At 38.9% G+C, this 17,930-nt stretch overlaps 1 protein-coding gene across 7 annotated transcripts in view; it reads left to right on the top strand.

Annotated features, from left to right (window-relative positions):
- tox2 (TOX high mobility group box family member 2) overlaps nt 1-17,930 on the top strand; it is a 159,965-nt gene that overhangs the window by 89,428 nt on the left and 52,607 nt on the right. For 4 of the 7 annotated variants that reach the window (XM_017705234.2, XM_037535131.1, XM_037535132.1 and 1 more), the window contains one exon: nt 15,757-16,014. In XM_017705234.2, the coding sequence (XP_017560723.1) occupies nt 15,757-16,014 (258 nt within the window). Of the gene's footprint in view, nt 1-15,753; nt 16,015-17,930 lie in introns of all 7 variants that reach the window. The other 3 variants (XM_017705235.2, XM_017705233.2, XM_017705236.2) reach the window with 1 other exon arrangement.

Below are 17,930 nucleotides of genomic sequence, written 5' to 3'. Positions count from 1 at the left end.
TTTAATAAGAGTAACAATGGAAGAGTAAAAAGTATTGTTTTCTCTTGGAAATGCAAGTAATTAAAAGTATTCAAAAAGTACAAATCCTCCAAAATGATGCCTAATTATAGTAACAAAGTACAATTACTTATAATTAATAGCCCCACCCATTAACCCCACCCATCCAGTCTACACCAGTTTTACCCCACCCATTCACCTACAGCAGTTTAGCCCTGCCCATTCAGCCTACAGCGGTTTAGCCCCGCCCATCCAGCCTACAGTGGTTTAACCCTGCCCATTCACACTGAAGTTATAAGGAGTGTTTCAGCCCACAGTGAGGCATGATTAAGATATAAATCTTAAAGGCACAGTAGCAGAAACAGCATGTTTTTATTGTCAGGTAAAAATTAACAATAATTGTTTTTGTACAAAAACATACAGAAATATGGGGGAAAAATAAGATACAAGGAAAATGTAGGATATGGTCGCTTTAAAGGCAGGAGGTGTGTATTAATGCTGAACTCTGAATGTGGTGCTCGATGCATCAGTGTTGATTTTACAGAGCGCTTGAGCTGTGTGTGTATGTGTGTGTGTCATCCTGAAGTACTAAATGCTTCATGTCAGGCAATAAGTTCGATTATAGCCCTCTCTGTTGAGATGGAGAAATCAGAGTGAACAACTGAACCATCCCTCTCTCTCACCCCCCCCACCCTCCCCCATCTCTCTGTCTCTCTCTTTCTCATGCACACACATTTCAACTAAGAACAAAAGACACAGTTATTCTCCTGATTGATTTGTTGATTATTATGAAAGATAATTTAGTAATTCATTATCCAGTCTTGGCATTGCTGACAGATTATATTGAGTTTTCTCTGGAGCGTTATTGTCCTTAGAGAATAAATATAAACTCATCAAATCTGCAATTCAATCAACCTTTATTTATTTCAGCTAAACATCTGTTAAACATCTCTCTCTCTCTCTCTCTCTCTCTCTCTCTCTCTCTCTCTCTCTCTCTCTCTCTCTCCCTCCCCCTTTCTCTTTGTCCCCTTTTCTTTTCATTAGTCCCATTCTTCTCTTCTTCATTTTGGTTGTCTGTCTGTTCTCTCTGTAACGTTTGAGTAGCGTTTCTCTTCCAGTCCACTGTGCAGTTATAATGACCTGTTAGGGATGGAGCCACACAGCTCAACCAGTGCTCATGTCCCAATAGAAGAGCAGAAGAAGAAAGAGCCACATTGTTCCTTCTTTCCTCTGCATATCTGTTCTTATTTATTATTGTGTTCCTGTTGTTCACTCTTACTTCTTGATCCCTGAGTGTTATTTCTAATTTTCTCTTTGCTAATGTGTGAATCATGTTAATCGAACTAATAAGCTTTATATATATAATATATATAAATATCTATATATCGGAATAATAAATATATATGTCGGAATAAAACCTTGTATCTCCATTTTTGACGTTTTTCCGTTTTTGACATAACTTGGGGAAAAAACTATGGCTCCATAATTATGCATAACTTACATTAAAAGTAAAGCAGGTTTTTCCTTCTCCTGTAAATTCATTGTTTTGGAGATGGTTATGAGGTTTTCTTCTGACAACAGTGATATGTATTTACATATGTGCAACACTTCTAGCCCAGCAGAGTGAATGTGGGATAGTGTGAGATATTATGAAGGAAGTAGTGAGGTTCCATGCTCCTTAAAGCAATAGTTCATTGAAATTGCAGTCAGTCAAAGTTTTTGTTTTCTTCAGGAGCTACAAGGCTAACGTAGCTAGCAAGTAATAGAAGTTATACACCACCAATTAGCACTTTGTAAACAACATACCTAAATCATCACACACTGCAGTTTTCTGACTAGTGATTGGGTCATTGTTTCAAGTCTGAACCTACAAAAAAATCCTGTGTAGCACAGAATTGATATGCATTTTGTTCAATAATGACCATAAAAGATATAATTCATGAAATTAATGCGGAGCGAATTCAGAACACTTTGCGCAATTGTCTGCCGCTCCACTCCACTCACACACTCTCCTCAAACAGACTTGTTTATGTGCTTTTCTGAACATATACACCTGTTCCTCAAGGGTTCTCGAGTAAAAGCAAGTAGAACCAGGACAACTCAAAGAACAATTTATGTTTTTCCCTGGTTCAGTGGTTCTTCTCTGTGATGGAGAACCTCTTGTTTATGGGGTCTTTAAAGGCCCTTTAAGAAAAAAGCTTTCCACCATTCGGTTTACTATATAGAAGAATGTATGAAATGGACAAAAGTATTGAGTGTGTTTTTGAATAATGTACGTTTTCCAAAGCACTATACAGAATTACATTTAATTTTCTGCTCTCTGTAGGCAAAAGTAATCAACCTATCAAATCACAGTCATAAAGCCTTGACCTCACACATGCTTTATGAGCTGTGACAAAAAAAGTTACCACATGTCTAGGGCAAGTCAGAAAAAGGTGACCTCCTGACCTTGAGAGTGAAGGGAGGCAGTTTGTGGAGGGATGTAAGTGTAGACGACTGGTGTGAAGTACATTTCTGGGCTTTGATAGATGAAGGCTTCAAAATTTCTGGCTTTGTAGGATAAGAAATAATGTGTTCTTAACATGTATGCATAGTATTTTAAGTTGAGAGAGATGGAGAGAAAGAGGGTGAGAGAGGGAGAGAAAGAGAGAGAGAAAAAGATGAGAGAAAGAGAGTGAGAAATGACAGAGGTAAAGAGAGAGAGAGAGAGAAAGTGAGAGGAGCAGAGAAAAGGGTGAGAGAGAGCAGAAGGAAGAAAACGGTGAGAAGGAAAGAAAGAAGAGAAAGAGAAAGAACGTCCCGGTGACCCTGACGGAGAAGCGGCTTGGAAAATGGATGGATGGCTGGATGGATGGAGAAAGAACGTGAGAAAAAGAGTAGAGAAGGAAAGATTGAGAAGTGAAGGACAGAAAGGGAGAGAGAGAAAGTGTGAGAGATAGGGAGAGAAATAGTAAGAAAAAGAAAGAAGAGAGAGAAAGAGCAATAAATAAAGGAGAGAGAGGGAGAGGAAGAGAAATAGGGTGAGATAAAGAAAGATTGTGGGAGAGGGATAGAGGCAGAGAAATATAGAGGAGAACAAGAAAGAAGGGAAAAAACAGAGAGAGAGAGAGGAGTAAGAGTAAAGCAAGGAGGAGAAAGAAAGAGAGAGAGAGGCAGAGAGAAAGAGAAAGAGAAGGAAAAAGAGGAAGAGAGAGAAAGAGAGGAAAAGAGAGAGAATGAGAGAGGAAAAGAGAGAGTATTGTATTGCAGTAATGTGACTCTGGTGTCAGTGGACTTGCTTTGTACGCCAGAAACGGCAGATATTATATCAGAGTGTAGAATCGAGAATAGAGCACATGCACACACTGACGGTCACACACCAACACATGCCACACACAAACAACAAACACATTGAAGCTCTAAGAAAATATGGGTATCAGCAGATGGTGTGTAGGCTCCATATTCACAGCTATATCCCTGGCTTAATAATAATCAGCCTGTACAGTAACTGCTGTAATTTAGTTGAATTTAGCAGCTTGATTAATTAATAGTTTCTCACTGCTGAAAATTTGAACCCATTCCACCTTTTCAGTGGTCAACAGAGAATAGGTAAATATTTGTGTGGGCTGCTGCGACATGCAGTGTTTCTGGGAAAGATGTTGGTATGAGCACAGGCGCAACGCTAAATGTACCTGACGGTAATATGTGCTCACGATGTACCTGAAACTAGCATACAGTTTAACAAGCCTCCACATAGCAAGCTGCATACCTACTACCTGTATCATGAAAGTTCATTTTATTCCAGTGAGCAAAATCTAATTTGTGATCAGTGTACTTCTTACTACTTCTTCAAATTTGACTTCTTCTTTAGTTTAGTTATGGAGCTATGAAGCTAACACTACTAACACTAGAAGTCAGTAGTCACCCAAACTATTTTCATTAAATATATCCCCAAAAATCCTCTCAACGTGCATCCAGGTCTTCATTAAAGTTGGTCAGACTTTCCAGTGTAGTTTAGGACACAGTATGAGAAGCCAGCTTAGACAACAGGTGTCATGCCACATTTCACCTCCCCGCTTAATCTGATTCCCCTTCTAGCGCATATATGTAGAAGTGGGTAATATGACAATAGATACAGTTCCCAGATAAATGATCTAACAATGCAGTACAATACATTATGCTTTTCTGAACATATTGTGGATTTAGTACTTGGAAAACGCTGACAAACTGCACATTTCATAATAAAGAGAGCAAAAATATTCCCTAGTGGCGGCACGGTGGCGTGGTGGGTAGCGCTGTCGCCTCACAGCAAGGAGGGCCTGGGTTCGATTCCCCGGCTGGGTGACCGGGGTCCTCTCTGTGTGGAGTTTGCATGTTCTCCCCGTGTCTGCGTGGGTTTCCTCCGGGTTCTCCGGTTTCCTCCCACAGTCCAAAGACATGCAGTCAGGCCAATTGGACATGCTAAATTGCCCCTGGGTGTGAGTGTGTGAGTGTGTGAGTGTCTGTCTGTGTCTGTGTGTCTGCCCTGCGATGGACTGGCGGCCCATCCAGGGTGTATCCTGCCTTCCGCCCGAAGACTGCTGGGATAGGCTCCAGCACCCCCCGCGACCCTGACGGAGATGCGGCTTAGAAAATGGATGGATGGATGGATGGAAAGATATTCCCATTTATCTGGAATTAGTGCAACATAGTATGTGAAATATTAATAAAAATCATTGTGTTCATAGTTTTTGATAGGATCTTTTTTCTCAGTTCCAAATAATCAGATGTATGAAAAAAATTAATATTGTAACTTTTTGTGTATCATTCAAATTACTCGAAGTATCACAATATTAAATTTTTGCCATATCGCCCACCCTACATGCAAATAACACAGGCATTTGGATGCTAGATTTAAGAATACTAGTTATGTATAAGTCGAAACAGATATCGCACATGTACTCTGTAGTGAAGGTTTGTTCATTTTTATAGTTCACAGTAAGTCCTACTGTGATCTAAAACACATGACAAGTCAGTGCAACCTTAATGAAGACCTGGATGTGGCAAACACATCACTAAAAGCCTACAAATACAAAATTTGGTCTGAGGAGGCATCAACATTCTGTCTTTACCATCAACTGGAATATCATTGTGATCACAAAAATGAGAACAGCTCGAAAATATCTCTGTCTGATGGGGTTAGTCAGTGTTTGCTTGACTTCAGCTTAAGTGACCTGAGCCCTACTAATGCTCTGGTGGTCTCTCGGCTGCATTCAACATCTAACAAAATCTTTAGAGATCTAGACATAAATAGTTCCAAAAATCAATCATCAGTCAATGTCAACAATCGAGCATGATCAAGGGCAAAACTGTAGAATTCATGCTTCACCTGACTGTCTACATGTGCCAGAATGATGGGAGCAGACTTGGTGTGAAATGGCTGAATGTTTTTCTGTATATTCTCACTATCCAAAGGTTTCTTCTTCGCTGGCTCAGCCTCTTTCCCCCCATAAATTCGGACAGCCAGGATGCCATAAAAGCTAACCCTGTTTTGTTTTTCTTTGCTGTTGTGCTGTGTAGTTAAATCATGAACCACACAGCACACCATGGCTATCCATATTGTAGTATGTCAATAATATAGTGGCGGCAGCAAGTGTGAAGTCAGTCTAACACTATCTATCACTCCCATTTTAAAAGAACTGCACTGTATCATTTAGGATAGATTTTACAGTTCTGCTACTAGTTTTAAGGCTTTGGATGACCTTAAAGCACCACTTACATCACAGAGTGTTTGTTTAAGTTCCAGCATGTTATCTTAGATCTGCAGATACTGACCTCCTGCTAACACCCTCTGTAAAATACAGGAAACATGGAGGGACTCGTTCAGTTATTCTGCTTCTAACCTGTGGCACTCAATTCACCTTTAATAAGAAAGTCAAGCTCAGTGCTCACTTTAAGAAGCATCTAAAAATCTTTTTCTGATTTTCTTAGTATTTAGTTAAAACTCTGTCTTGTGGTATTTAGCTTTTAATTTGATCTTCTTATTATAAATGAATACTTATAATTAATTTTATCACTACTAAGCTTTTTCACCTGTCTGTAAAGCATTGAGCTGCCACCAACATGAAAGGGTACTGTATAAATAAATATAACTATTATCATTATTATTATTATTAGTAGTAGTATTAGTAGTAGTAGTAGTAGTAGTAGTAGCAGTAGTAGTATCTATAGCTACTGGTCGATTCTATAGGTTTGACAACAGTACTGGTATTATCTATAGGTGCTAGCATTTCATGTGGGTTACAGCATCTCTGTGTTGCCCCACCCTAAACCAAAATTTAGCCTCTGGTCTCCACCCTTTTTTATGTCTTGCATAAACCTCCTTTAAATGTATATGTATGAGGAGAAGAAGCATATTCTGCATTTCTGCATGTACACACCCTATTTATGGAAATATGTCTGATTTGCGCCTCAAACTGACACAAAAAGCTTTTTACTCTCAAACACAGACACAGAAGTGTGTGTCTGGTCTTGGAGTAATTTATGATGAGTGCTGACCACCAGCCAAATAAAAACAGATGACGCTCCCAAACGTCTGCTTCGATAAAGGCACACACGCGCACGCCTGCACACACACACACACACACACTGGGAATCAGAGATAAGTGGTGGGCTTTGTTTGTCTGTATGTGTGTGTGTGTGTGTGTGTGTGTGTGTGTGTGTGTGTGTGTGTGTGTGTGTGTGTGTGTGTGTGTGCAAGGTTAGGCTGTACAGACATAAATCACATGTGTCACTTGACTTCTATAGGCAGATAAGTGCATATTAGAGAAAGAAGAGGAATCTGTCACCATACTAACACACACACACACACACACACCTGGTCTGTCTTATTGACACACCTCATAAACCCTGAAACCCAGACTGCTGCAAATTTCATTAACGTTAAAGACAGCCAGGTTTGTGCTAGACTAAAGGAATACTGCAGAGACACAAACGGCATCACTAATTCAGAGATATTATTTTAACTAACGTAAAAAATAAAGCTCCCCCGCAGGCTGTGGTTGTTTTAGATTTAAGCAGATATGAATGTGAATGTCATGTTTATCCTTCTCCATCTGTTCTATAAGGTCACATATAACACACACAAAAAAAATCTTGATGCCTTTTATAAACACAACTGAATCTAGGTTCTAAAATGTCGCCCAGTTTCAGGTTGAATGTCAATACACTACTGCTCAAAGGTTTAAAATCACTTTTTTAAATGATGTAAAACCAGTTTTGTCGTGTGATATGATTCTATCATGGGTTCACACTCCATAACTTCAGGGATTTTAACTAAACTGTATCTTTTAACGTGAAGAAAGTTAGTCCAGTGTGGTGAACAGAGCTGTACATGATTCCATTATAAAAGAAAGCTGTATATCATGAAGATATCTGTGATAGAATGAACATCCAAAATGTCTCAAATTCAAATCATGAAGCAGATAATGTATATCACTGTGGTCGGAACAAAACCTTGTGTCTCTATTTTTGTAATTTTTCAGTTTTTGACATAATTTGAAGATGCCCATTGTTCTTTACATTGTGTGTAAATTTCTTGATGAATGGATGAACGGAAATCACTTGGAAAAAAGTCTGAATCCATTGACTTACATTAAAAGAATATTTGTTTTATTTATGTAAAGTTCTCATTTTGGAGAAGGTTTTGTTCTGGAAATAGCGATAAAGAAAATGTTATTAGAAATTATAGATGTATCCTGAAAAGGCTGCACTCACATTATGTGATGTATTAGCTGTGTATTTCTTCCTGTAGAGTAGTTGAGCTAATAGCACTCTTCATATGTTCTTCTTAAAGATGGACCTCTTCTGATTTCTCAAAATTCTGCATAATTAAATGGCTAAGATGTAAACAAAGCCATTCAGGGTGGTTTGATGTGAAATCTCTGTGGAAAACGTATTGCTCATAATTGCTCACAGATGCTGGTGATGGGCACCAGACGCTTGAAGAGATTAATACCTCTGAAGTGTAATACCTCAGAAATGTTTCACATGGAATGGTTACAAACTCAAACTCAAGTGTCCAAAGTAAACATTTTTACCACTATTTTATCATTTATCAGCATCAACAGAAGACATGTAGGTTCACTTTTGGTTTTGGGTAGTAAATAAAATGGCAATATTTGCATCACAACCTGGTTCTTATCACAACAACTGTAAAGAGCTGGTAACTTTCTTGACCATAAACCATTTCAAACCATTTTTGATCACCTTCATCTTTACTTTTCACATGTCAATGATTGAATTATGCAGAAAATCCCTTTAAAGTGAAGTGCTTGAATGAAAAATTGCTCAGTTTGAGGCTCCTGAGTGGTAACACCACTCTAAGCGTTGGTAGGTTCGATCCCTGGTGATGCTACAGCCATCCGTGTCGGGGAGTCCAATTGGTCTCGCTGTCTAGGGGCTTCGTGGGGAGGATGGCCCCACCTCTTCCAACACCACTCAGTGCAATGCTAGTCAGTGCAGCCATCTGTTAGCTGATATAACAGAACTGGTGGTTAGTGTACTCCTCTAAGCATGTTCAGCTGTCTAATGATGTAGCGTGAGCGGCAGTACAAAAAGATAGGTGGCTGACTTCACAGGTCTTGGAGGAAGCCTGTGCTAGCCTTTGTCCTCCTAGCTCTGGTGGTATCATGTGATTGGGGGAGCCCTAACTAGTGTTTGGAATTGGATATGACTAAATTAGGGAGAAAACTGGGGGGAAAATCAGAGAAAATAAAATAGCTCAAGTTAAAGCTTAGTAGAGCTAGATACACAAGGTGTCAGTAAAGAAAAAGTGGTATCATGCCATCTTCTGATTTTTCAAATGATGTATATTATTTATCATTTAATGACATCTTGCTGTTCCTACCAAATATTTAAAAAGTGAAATAAATAAATAAAGCATCTTAAAATACATTCTAGTGTCTAGATTATTGTATTGAAATCTACACGCACACACACACACACACACACACACACACACACACACACATATATATATATATATATATATATATATATATATGTTATTTAATAAAATAACAAATTATTTACATGAGAAGTGAATTTTTGACTTTTGAATAGTAGAGTACCTGCTGCGCGAGTTATGCCTCTTGTTTTTTTTTTTTAAATCCATTTGCGTAATAAAGTTCTCAGTGTAATAAACTGGATGGAAATAGCTTTATGGCCGAGCGGCATCTGTTGTGTTAAGACTGAAGCTCATATGGTCATATGGTTGGAGTTCTAATCAGTCCGCCAGCGTACAATGGATTAGATTTATGCCAGAGATGCTTGGAAACCTTCCCAAAGTAGACAGATTTTTTTTTTTTTTTTGCTCACCCCAGCCCCCCCTCACTCTCCCACTCTCTCCCTCTCTGTCCTTTCACAAACTGTCTGCTCATCTGTTTGTATCAAAACAAAAGGTGTTGGTTTGTGAGCGTGAGCTCTTTTCCACATGGCCCCATTTAATAAAGCAGCACTAAGATGTTTTTGACATACCAACCGCACATTGTAAATATTCTGAGGAATTTGATAGTGTTCATTTCTGAGTGGCTCCTCTGCTCCAGTTAATGAAGGTTCTAAATTGAAACCCTCAAACTCAATGCATGCACCATCTTGCATCCAAATTGAGTTCTAATATCCTTGAAAATTGGAGGGAGGGATGGGTGGGGATGGTTAAAAAAAGAGTACAAAAAGAGAAAGAGACAAACAAATGGCAAAGTCGATGTGTCTTCCCATGGAAATAAAAACAACTCGCCCTATTAAAAAACACTTTTCTTGTTTAGACTTTTAGCTTTGAGGAGAGTGGTGGGGGCGCGTACATGCATTAAATCTGTAATACACACAATCGCATTCTGAATTGAGGCGTATGAATTATGTATTTTTTCCAAACCGTTCAGCTGGGCATGTCCTTGAGATTTACATTTCGGCGTCAAGGGCGTTCATACGAGCTCAAGCCTAGTGCTACTTTTGATAAATTCTCTCTCTCTCTGTCGCTCTCTCTCTCTCTCTCTCTCTCTCTCTCTCTATCTCTCTCTCTCTCTCTCTCTCTACCCCTCTCCAGCTGCAACAAAAAAACATTTCAGGGAAGCTCTTATTGTCCGTGTCTCTCTGAAACTCGGTCAGATGCACAAGCGTTTGATGAATACGGCCTTTTACTTACTTAAGATAAGTGATGAGTCAGCCTTGTCGGCCATGACAGTTTGGAGAAGGGCTGAAGCAGTTACAGGCTCTGAAAGGGAGAATCCGGTAATGCAGCGCTCCATTCCAGCTCTGCCTGTAGAGAAGGTTTATTTATGCTGTGTAATGAGGACAATTACTTTCCAGCTCCCAAGCAGTGACAACTCAGAGAAAATGAACTACACTGCACACTGTGCAGACAATATGCATGTATGTTTAATGGCAATACATTTAAAAGTTAAGATGCATGGACATTTGAAAGAAATTCCACTGAGTTTTCAACATTTCTGCACAATTCAGTTGTTGAGATGTCATTCCGAGTGGTTTAAAGTGAAAGTGTTCTTTGTAGAGGGACTCATTTCTGTATAGTGGGGGTCATGATGTCTGCAAGACAAATATAACGATTTTTGTTGGTTTTGATGTCCAAAACCAACACTGGACCTACTGTGTCTCCTGGGTATTTATATGGAAAAAAAATTTAAATTGTGGTAAATCTGAAAATCTTTAGGGACTATTTTCCTTACAGTGCCCTGCATGTATCTCTATTCCATAAATGGATTTCATAAAAGTATATTTTAGGCCGAAATCTCTCAAAACAAGCTGAAAATGTCTCAGACACCGGGATCTTTGTAAGTATTTCATGCAATCACTTTCAGTGAGGGAGCTTTTAGAGTCTAATTTCTAATTTGATTTTTAATTTAATGCTTTTCTCTCTTTTAAATCTATTGTTTAATCATGTTTTAATCATGTGTTTCATTTTTATTCCTGTTGTTTAGTTTACTTTTTAAACAACTCTGTATTTTCTAACTCTGTATTTTCTCATTTGTACAGTACTTTGAATGACAGCAGAGTATGAAAGGTGCTATATAAATAAACTTGCCTTTTCTTTGCTTTTTAGAGGCATGAAACTCTTCCTATCACCACCTCCATGATCCGTTCTGTAGAATTTAGCATTTCACACCAAACCACTCTGAATGACTTTGTTTATATCTTAATCATTTAATCTTTCAGAAATATTGAAAAATCAGTGGAGTTGCCCTTTAAAGGAATAGTTTTCTGCAATATCAAATGTACACAAAGTTTGCTGTTTTCCCTTTTGCTCTGGAATTACGAGGCTAATGTAGTTAACAGGTAATGGAAGCATTGGATGTTGCATGATGCACTGTTGTCTATAAAAATCAACAAAACTGGTGAGGTTATTAATTATTAATAATGCAATATAACCCGCTTTGTTTGGGTTGCCTTCTAAAGAGAATCTACTGATGTTCAAATTATTAACAGACTGACTGGAGAGATGCAGGAGATTCTCAATCTCAGTCAGTGGAACAAGGTCAGGTTTAGGATTAGGACCATCTTGACAGGCTTTGTTTTGAGGTTAATGTTAGGGTTAGGATTAGTGCCAGGACTATATAAGGTGGAGTTAATAGTAACAAGTTGGGGAAATTAAAACCAAATTTGGGGGATCTACAAAGCATCTACAGAGGGCTATTCAAATGAAGCATTACTTGTTATTATCTGCTTGTTGGTGACATTACCCTTGTGGTTCCAGTGCACGGCTGAAGAAACGGTTCAGTTAATATAACTATAAGTTTAAGAACAGATGGAAGAGATTTTTGTGTTCGTTTTTGTTATTGTTTATGTGAATTTGGTGCATTCAGTCAATTGTGCAGTCATTAATGAGACTCTGCCTTCAATAAAGAGTTCTGCACTGGGGTGAAAACCGTTAAAGTACGTGATGGTTATAATAGATAAGCGCTGTGATTGGAGTAGATAACATCATGACGTCATGTGTGACATTCTTTCTTGTTAATATGGTCAGACTGTGGAAATGTTTCTCTCCCTATTTGTATCTCTGACAGAGATGTAGCAGATCTATGTAAAAGTAGGCGGTAGACTGGGTCCTGTTAGGTCAACTCTCGCTGCATAAGAGCAAAAACACTATTCTGGACAGTTAGATTTGCGATTTTTTGTGAAAGTGTGTGTGAGTACAAGAAAAGCCTGAAGTGCTTCTGCTGCATATTCATGAATTCGAATATGAATGTGATTGTGTATATTTTATGTTCTGAAGTCAACAATGTTTTAATGAGTTGAGTTTAAAGTGAAGTCAGAATCTGTTGCATTGTAACTGTGATTGGATCTTGAAACTACTTTGTCCACTATTTGCAAGTGACTTCAAATCCAACTTTATGTGTGAATTCATCTACTACCCTAAAAATCAAGGTGCCAAAAAAGGTTCTTTGAAAAGATTCTATTGTCTAATCAATTTTGGTTCCCTAAAGAACCTTTCAGTCTATGATTTTCACAATTGTTTTAACGTTTGAAGAACGTAAACATGCAAATTAAGGGTACATCCAAACCACGGACCGTTCAGGAAACTTCATATTTAAGAGCATATTATGGTTGCCAAACATTCCACAGTGTTCTACATGATGTTTCTGGTCCTGATTTTTGGCTCAGCTGTAGTCTCTACAATACAGATATGCTGATATGCTGTAATACATGGCCTTATTGTCGGAGGAGTGACTGTGTTGTCCTGTTAACAAGTTTGCAAAATGTGACTCCGTTCTGGCTGTTGAGAGGTTAACGCAGTTTGCACATTTAAAGCGTTGTTTCTGGTAATCCACAGCCTGGTTGTCAGAGATCATAGCGATGTGAGAAATCTCCCGAGGACGCAGCGAGGGACTCTCTTCACACAATGCCCCTCGATGTTTACAACAGACAATTTAGTTTCCTTCCAACAATTATGAGGGAAATTGAATCTCAGGAAATGTTCGTTTTCGCGTCCATTAGACCAAACAATAACAGGGAGGCCCTGAAGCTTTACAAAGACATCTGTCTTCAAAGGGACCATTTAGAAAATTAATATCCAAAGCCTGGCAGGACAATGCAGCCAATGAGCAAGTCATATTGCAGGCGGCAGCATTTTCTTTTCACTTGCTGTAAACTTTGGCTGGGGGAACGATGGCATTCTTAAGCAAAAGTGGCCAATCAGTGGCCAACACAATCGCTCTAAAAATACACATACCTTTCCATAGACCCATTATGTAGTTTATGGGTCTAATTTTAGAAGTTTTTCATTTTCAAGAGATATTCCTGATAAGTTTAGATACACAATAATCCCCTTGCACAAGAAAGGGGAAAGAAAAAAAATGGAGAAAAATTGTTTCCAAAACTTAAGTTCAAAAATGAAAAAGATACAGAGACAACAGCCATACTCCCAGCAACCAGGCAAGACCTGCACTTAAAGCTTTCAAAATGCTGAAAAAATCCACAGGTGTTTCTGTTCATTCTTCCACTGATCACCACTCAACACTATGGGTGTATAGCTGTCAAGAAGCTGTTACTGAGTAAAGGACAAATAACATTTGCAAGTCAGCTGCAGCTGCTGGTATTCTCAATGGACTGACCACCCCAGGGTCCAGACCTCAGCATTATAGAATGTGTTTGGGCTCATAAGAAGCAGAAAGTCCCACCTGGAGGTAGAAAAACATCCCTACAGATTTCTTTGAGATCCTCCTCGAAGGAATGGAAGTTGGAATAGAAGGTGGACACATAATACTAAAATAGTATATTAGTTGTTGATGCTTCTGTCAAATCCCCAGATAGCAAGCATGTCACCACTGTCCAAAAATACACACACACACACACACACACACACACACACACACACACATATATATATATATATATATATATATATATATATATATATATATATATATATATATATATTAACCCTGAATTATGCAGAAAACTAAACATCGCAAAAAACATATATATATATATATATATATATATATATATATATGTTTTCTGCATAATTCAGGGTTAAAATTTCTTGCCATTGCTGGTCCACCCTCGGACCACCCAGAGTACTGTCTGCATACAAAGTCTAGCTAGTTTTTAATCCCCTCCTTTAAATACACATGGAATTTTATTTAGGAAAATAAACTAAGACAAATATTACAAACAGCTGAGGAAAAGAAAATAAGGAATGCAGTGTTGTTGCTGATACTGTGCTAGATTAAAATGATTTACTAAACTAATTTACAGTGGTAAAAAATGAAAGAAATTAAGGAAGAATAAGAAAATTGTGAACTGTGAGTGAAAGAGAGATAAGCAGTGGCATTTTGTCTAATGCTCTGCTTAACCTCCAGAAACATAGACCTAGAGATCAAAGGGACACTGGGCCGCTGACAGCAAGGCGTGGTGGGCCACTGTCCTCTTGCTGTCTGGGTCTATGTTTCCTGTTTCTGAAAAACGAATAACTTGCAATGGTTTGTGATTTGTCTTTGACTGAAAAGGATATGAATGAAAGGGTGGTCTCTGACTAAAACACAGTAGTGTAGACTTTTTCACTTTACTTTTCGTTTGTGTCTTTTCTGTTACTCTGTGTTACTGCCACACTTCAGGCCAAAGAGATTCATGTATAAGATATTCAGCCTTGTAGAGAAGGTGAATTATTGGGACATCATAACAACAGAGGTCTTTTATTTAAGTAATATATGCTAGGTAGGTGAAATCGGAGGTCCTTGCTTCTGTCCTTTTCCACGGCCGTGGATTTGCTAAAAGTATTTGTTTGCAAGATAAATGGCCGGTCGGTGAGAGAAGATGACAGGCAACACAAAGATGATATTGAATTGATTTCTGAAATGTTGCAGAACTGACTGTTTGATGTATACGGGCAGACATGAATCATAAAAATTCTATTAAAAAAGCTCTTGAATGGTTGACAGCGGAATATTATTTCTGATGATTAATTTGACTCAGTCATTATGGAAGGGGCTCCAGTCAGATCGCCTCCCACAAAATTGCTTTTCATTCCCCCTTGAATAGCCCTGCTATTTCTCTCTCTCTCTCTCTCTCTCTCTCTCTCTGTCTCTCTCTGTCTCTCTCTCTCTGTTTCTCTCTGTCTATCTCTGTCCTTTAAGTTGTCTCAGTCTTTCCTTTTCTGTTGAATGTAGAGTCACATTTTTCTTCTGTCAAATCCAGTTTTAAATGTACCTGGTTGATCAGTGGAAAATGCAGAGTTGTGCATTAGTATGTAAAAGAAAAATGAAAAAAACCTGATAGCAAATCATTCTTTCATCCGTGGAAGTGGTAATCTAATGATACAGTAGCACATGCTGATTGCAACTATGCATAATTCCATGTTCTAACCATCTTGGAGCAATTTGGAGGTAAAATCAGAATGACTAATTACTAATCAGGGCCTGTTTCCCAAAAGCATCGTACTGTTAAATGTAGTCTTGTAGTCCTAAATGTGAGCTAGACTGTGCAATAATACTCTGTGTTCCAGTTTATGAGCTTTGTGCTTTGCCACTTTTTGGAAACTCAGCTCAAAATTACTGTACCAACAACATTGGTCTCATTTATACGTCTTTCATATTATAGATTTTTCTCTTATGATAAATTTTTAAGTTTGTAGACATCACAACCATGATGGATTCAAAATAAGCTGCTTTACAGTGTTTATGTTAGGTTAGGTTTTCTGTTATGTAAGCCCTACAATGTGAACTTTATGTTTTCCATGTTTGTTCTATAACTTCATAACAACATCTCCTCTTTTTACTTCTCCAGCAGAACTACTCTGGTCAGGGTGGAGGCAGTGGGAACGGAGGAGGTGGGGGTGACGAGGATTACGAGATTCCCCCCATAACCCCGCCAAACCACCCGGAGCCTCCTTTGCTGCACCTGATGGACCCGGAGTCCGGTTACCTGTGTCACTCCCTGCCCCACAATGGCCTGATCAACCCCTACTCCTACCCTGAGCTGCCCGCCCTCATGATGTCCAACATGCTGGCACAGGACGGCCACCTGCTCTCCAGCCAAATGCCCTCTGTGAGTTACCATCGCGGGATACCAGTATGAGGGACTGGCAAGAGAGGGAGGATTTGAGGGATGGATGGATGGATGGATGGATGGATGGATGGATGGATGGATGGATGGATGGATGGATGGATGGATGGATGGATGGATGGATGGATGGATGGATGGATGGATGGATGGATGGATGGAGGTGGGGATGGCTCGGGGGATGAGGGGGATTCTCATTTAGCATCTCGATGGCTTTACGTTGTGCACAATTACCGGATCATACTGTAGACCTCCCTTCAGAGTTTCATCATGTTTTTCTACATATGAGCAATTTTTACTTAATTTATTTACAGGTTTGTTTTTAGGGAAACGTAATAAATTGAAAACGCATGTAAGACAAGTAAAAGTACTTAAACGTTAGTTATCTATCTTTATTTAGGTTATTCAGAGGCTTGCGGGATTTTCAGCTTTGGGTGACCAGAGCATGGCAGGTTTTGAACGCTTTTGAACGCTATCTCTGTGCACTACTTCAGTGCATTGTTCACACTTGATTCATTTCCAGCGTATCTGCAAACTTTCTCAGTGTTTCAGTGGCTGTGTTTACATACAAAGATTTTTGCCAATCCGATTGAATACATTTCGAGTTTAGATTCAGACTGAGGTGTTTATCTGCTCACTCTACTCAACAGTCTGATGGAAAAATCTCAGTTTACATGCACACTAAAAGTAATCCAATCCAAAATTATGAACATATGTAGAGAACGTCTTAGTGTAGACATTACCATGACAATGAGCATCATGTGAGTCCAGTCAGAGTCAGATGAGCAGCAGTGAGCGAGGCTTGTGTTTTCGATCACTTTAACATGATGTCAGATTTAGGAAAACATACTTCACATGTACTTATTAAAGAAGCCTGGGAGGAAGTCATCGTGTTAAGATACATGAGCTGGACGCTCGTCCCACTGCCATCTTTTAAAGATCACAGCATTAACTTCGTCTCCCCTGCAGACCAGTTTCTGCTCCCGCTACGACGCATTGCACATGCGCAGAATATACTTAAACTTTCTGATTGGGAATATAATCAAATACAGCCGATTACATGGTTAATATTCTTCTATTTAGTGGATTATATGCAGGATTACCCATCGTTTAATCGGATAGACACTGTATTCTGAATGGCCTCAATCGGACGAGGCTATTCTGCCTGAGGTGTATACATAGGATTACTAGGCTGCATGTAAACATGGCTACTGTAAATAAGGGGATAGGAAAAAGTTGATGAAATATATTTTTGACTTACAGATGATTAATTTACAATATCCATAATATATTGACAAACTAAAGACAGAGGTGTCCCAAGACTTTTTAGCACTGTATGTGATGGAGCTATGAAACAGCAGAATGATGAAAAACAGAAAAAAAAAGATTTCTCTGTGGTACATCTCAGTGTGACACCTGTGACATATAAAGGCTTCTGGGTAAATTCATCAGTGTCAGTTATTCTTCCCGTCACCAATGATCAAAACAGTCTTTCTATCGCTCTATCAGCGTACACTACAGGAAATTCCTCTAGATCCCTGTTTGCCACTCAGCTCAGAAGCCTTAAGAGAGTCCATTTGAAGTAAAACTCTTGAATTGCTGGCATAAATGTCCCATCTAATTGCTTTCTAGACACGCTGGCGCTGTGCCAAGCTGTCTATACTTTACAACTATAATGAGCAATAATGTAGTCTACTGTTCAGTGTGAATTAGGAGCAGTAATAGTTGGAAGTTATTTTATTACTACTATAGTAGCATTGTAAAAGTTTCAATGGCAAAAGATTCTGCTGTTTTGACTGTAAAAATGTTCTGGCTTGAGCCATTCGAGCAGCCCTACAGCTGTGTGCCATTATTTTAGTACCACTCAGATTGGAGACGCAGCACTCTAGCACAAAATGGAG

This window comes from Pygocentrus nattereri, chromosome 26 (assembly GCF_015220715.1).
Source record: "Pygocentrus nattereri isolate fPygNat1 chromosome 26, fPygNat1.pri, whole genome shotgun sequence".
Lineage (NCBI taxonomy): Eukaryota > Metazoa > Chordata > Actinopteri > Characiformes > Serrasalmidae > Pygocentrus > Pygocentrus nattereri.
Note: the sequence above shows the minus strand (reverse complement) of the source record. Positions and strands in the feature narration are given on the sequence as shown.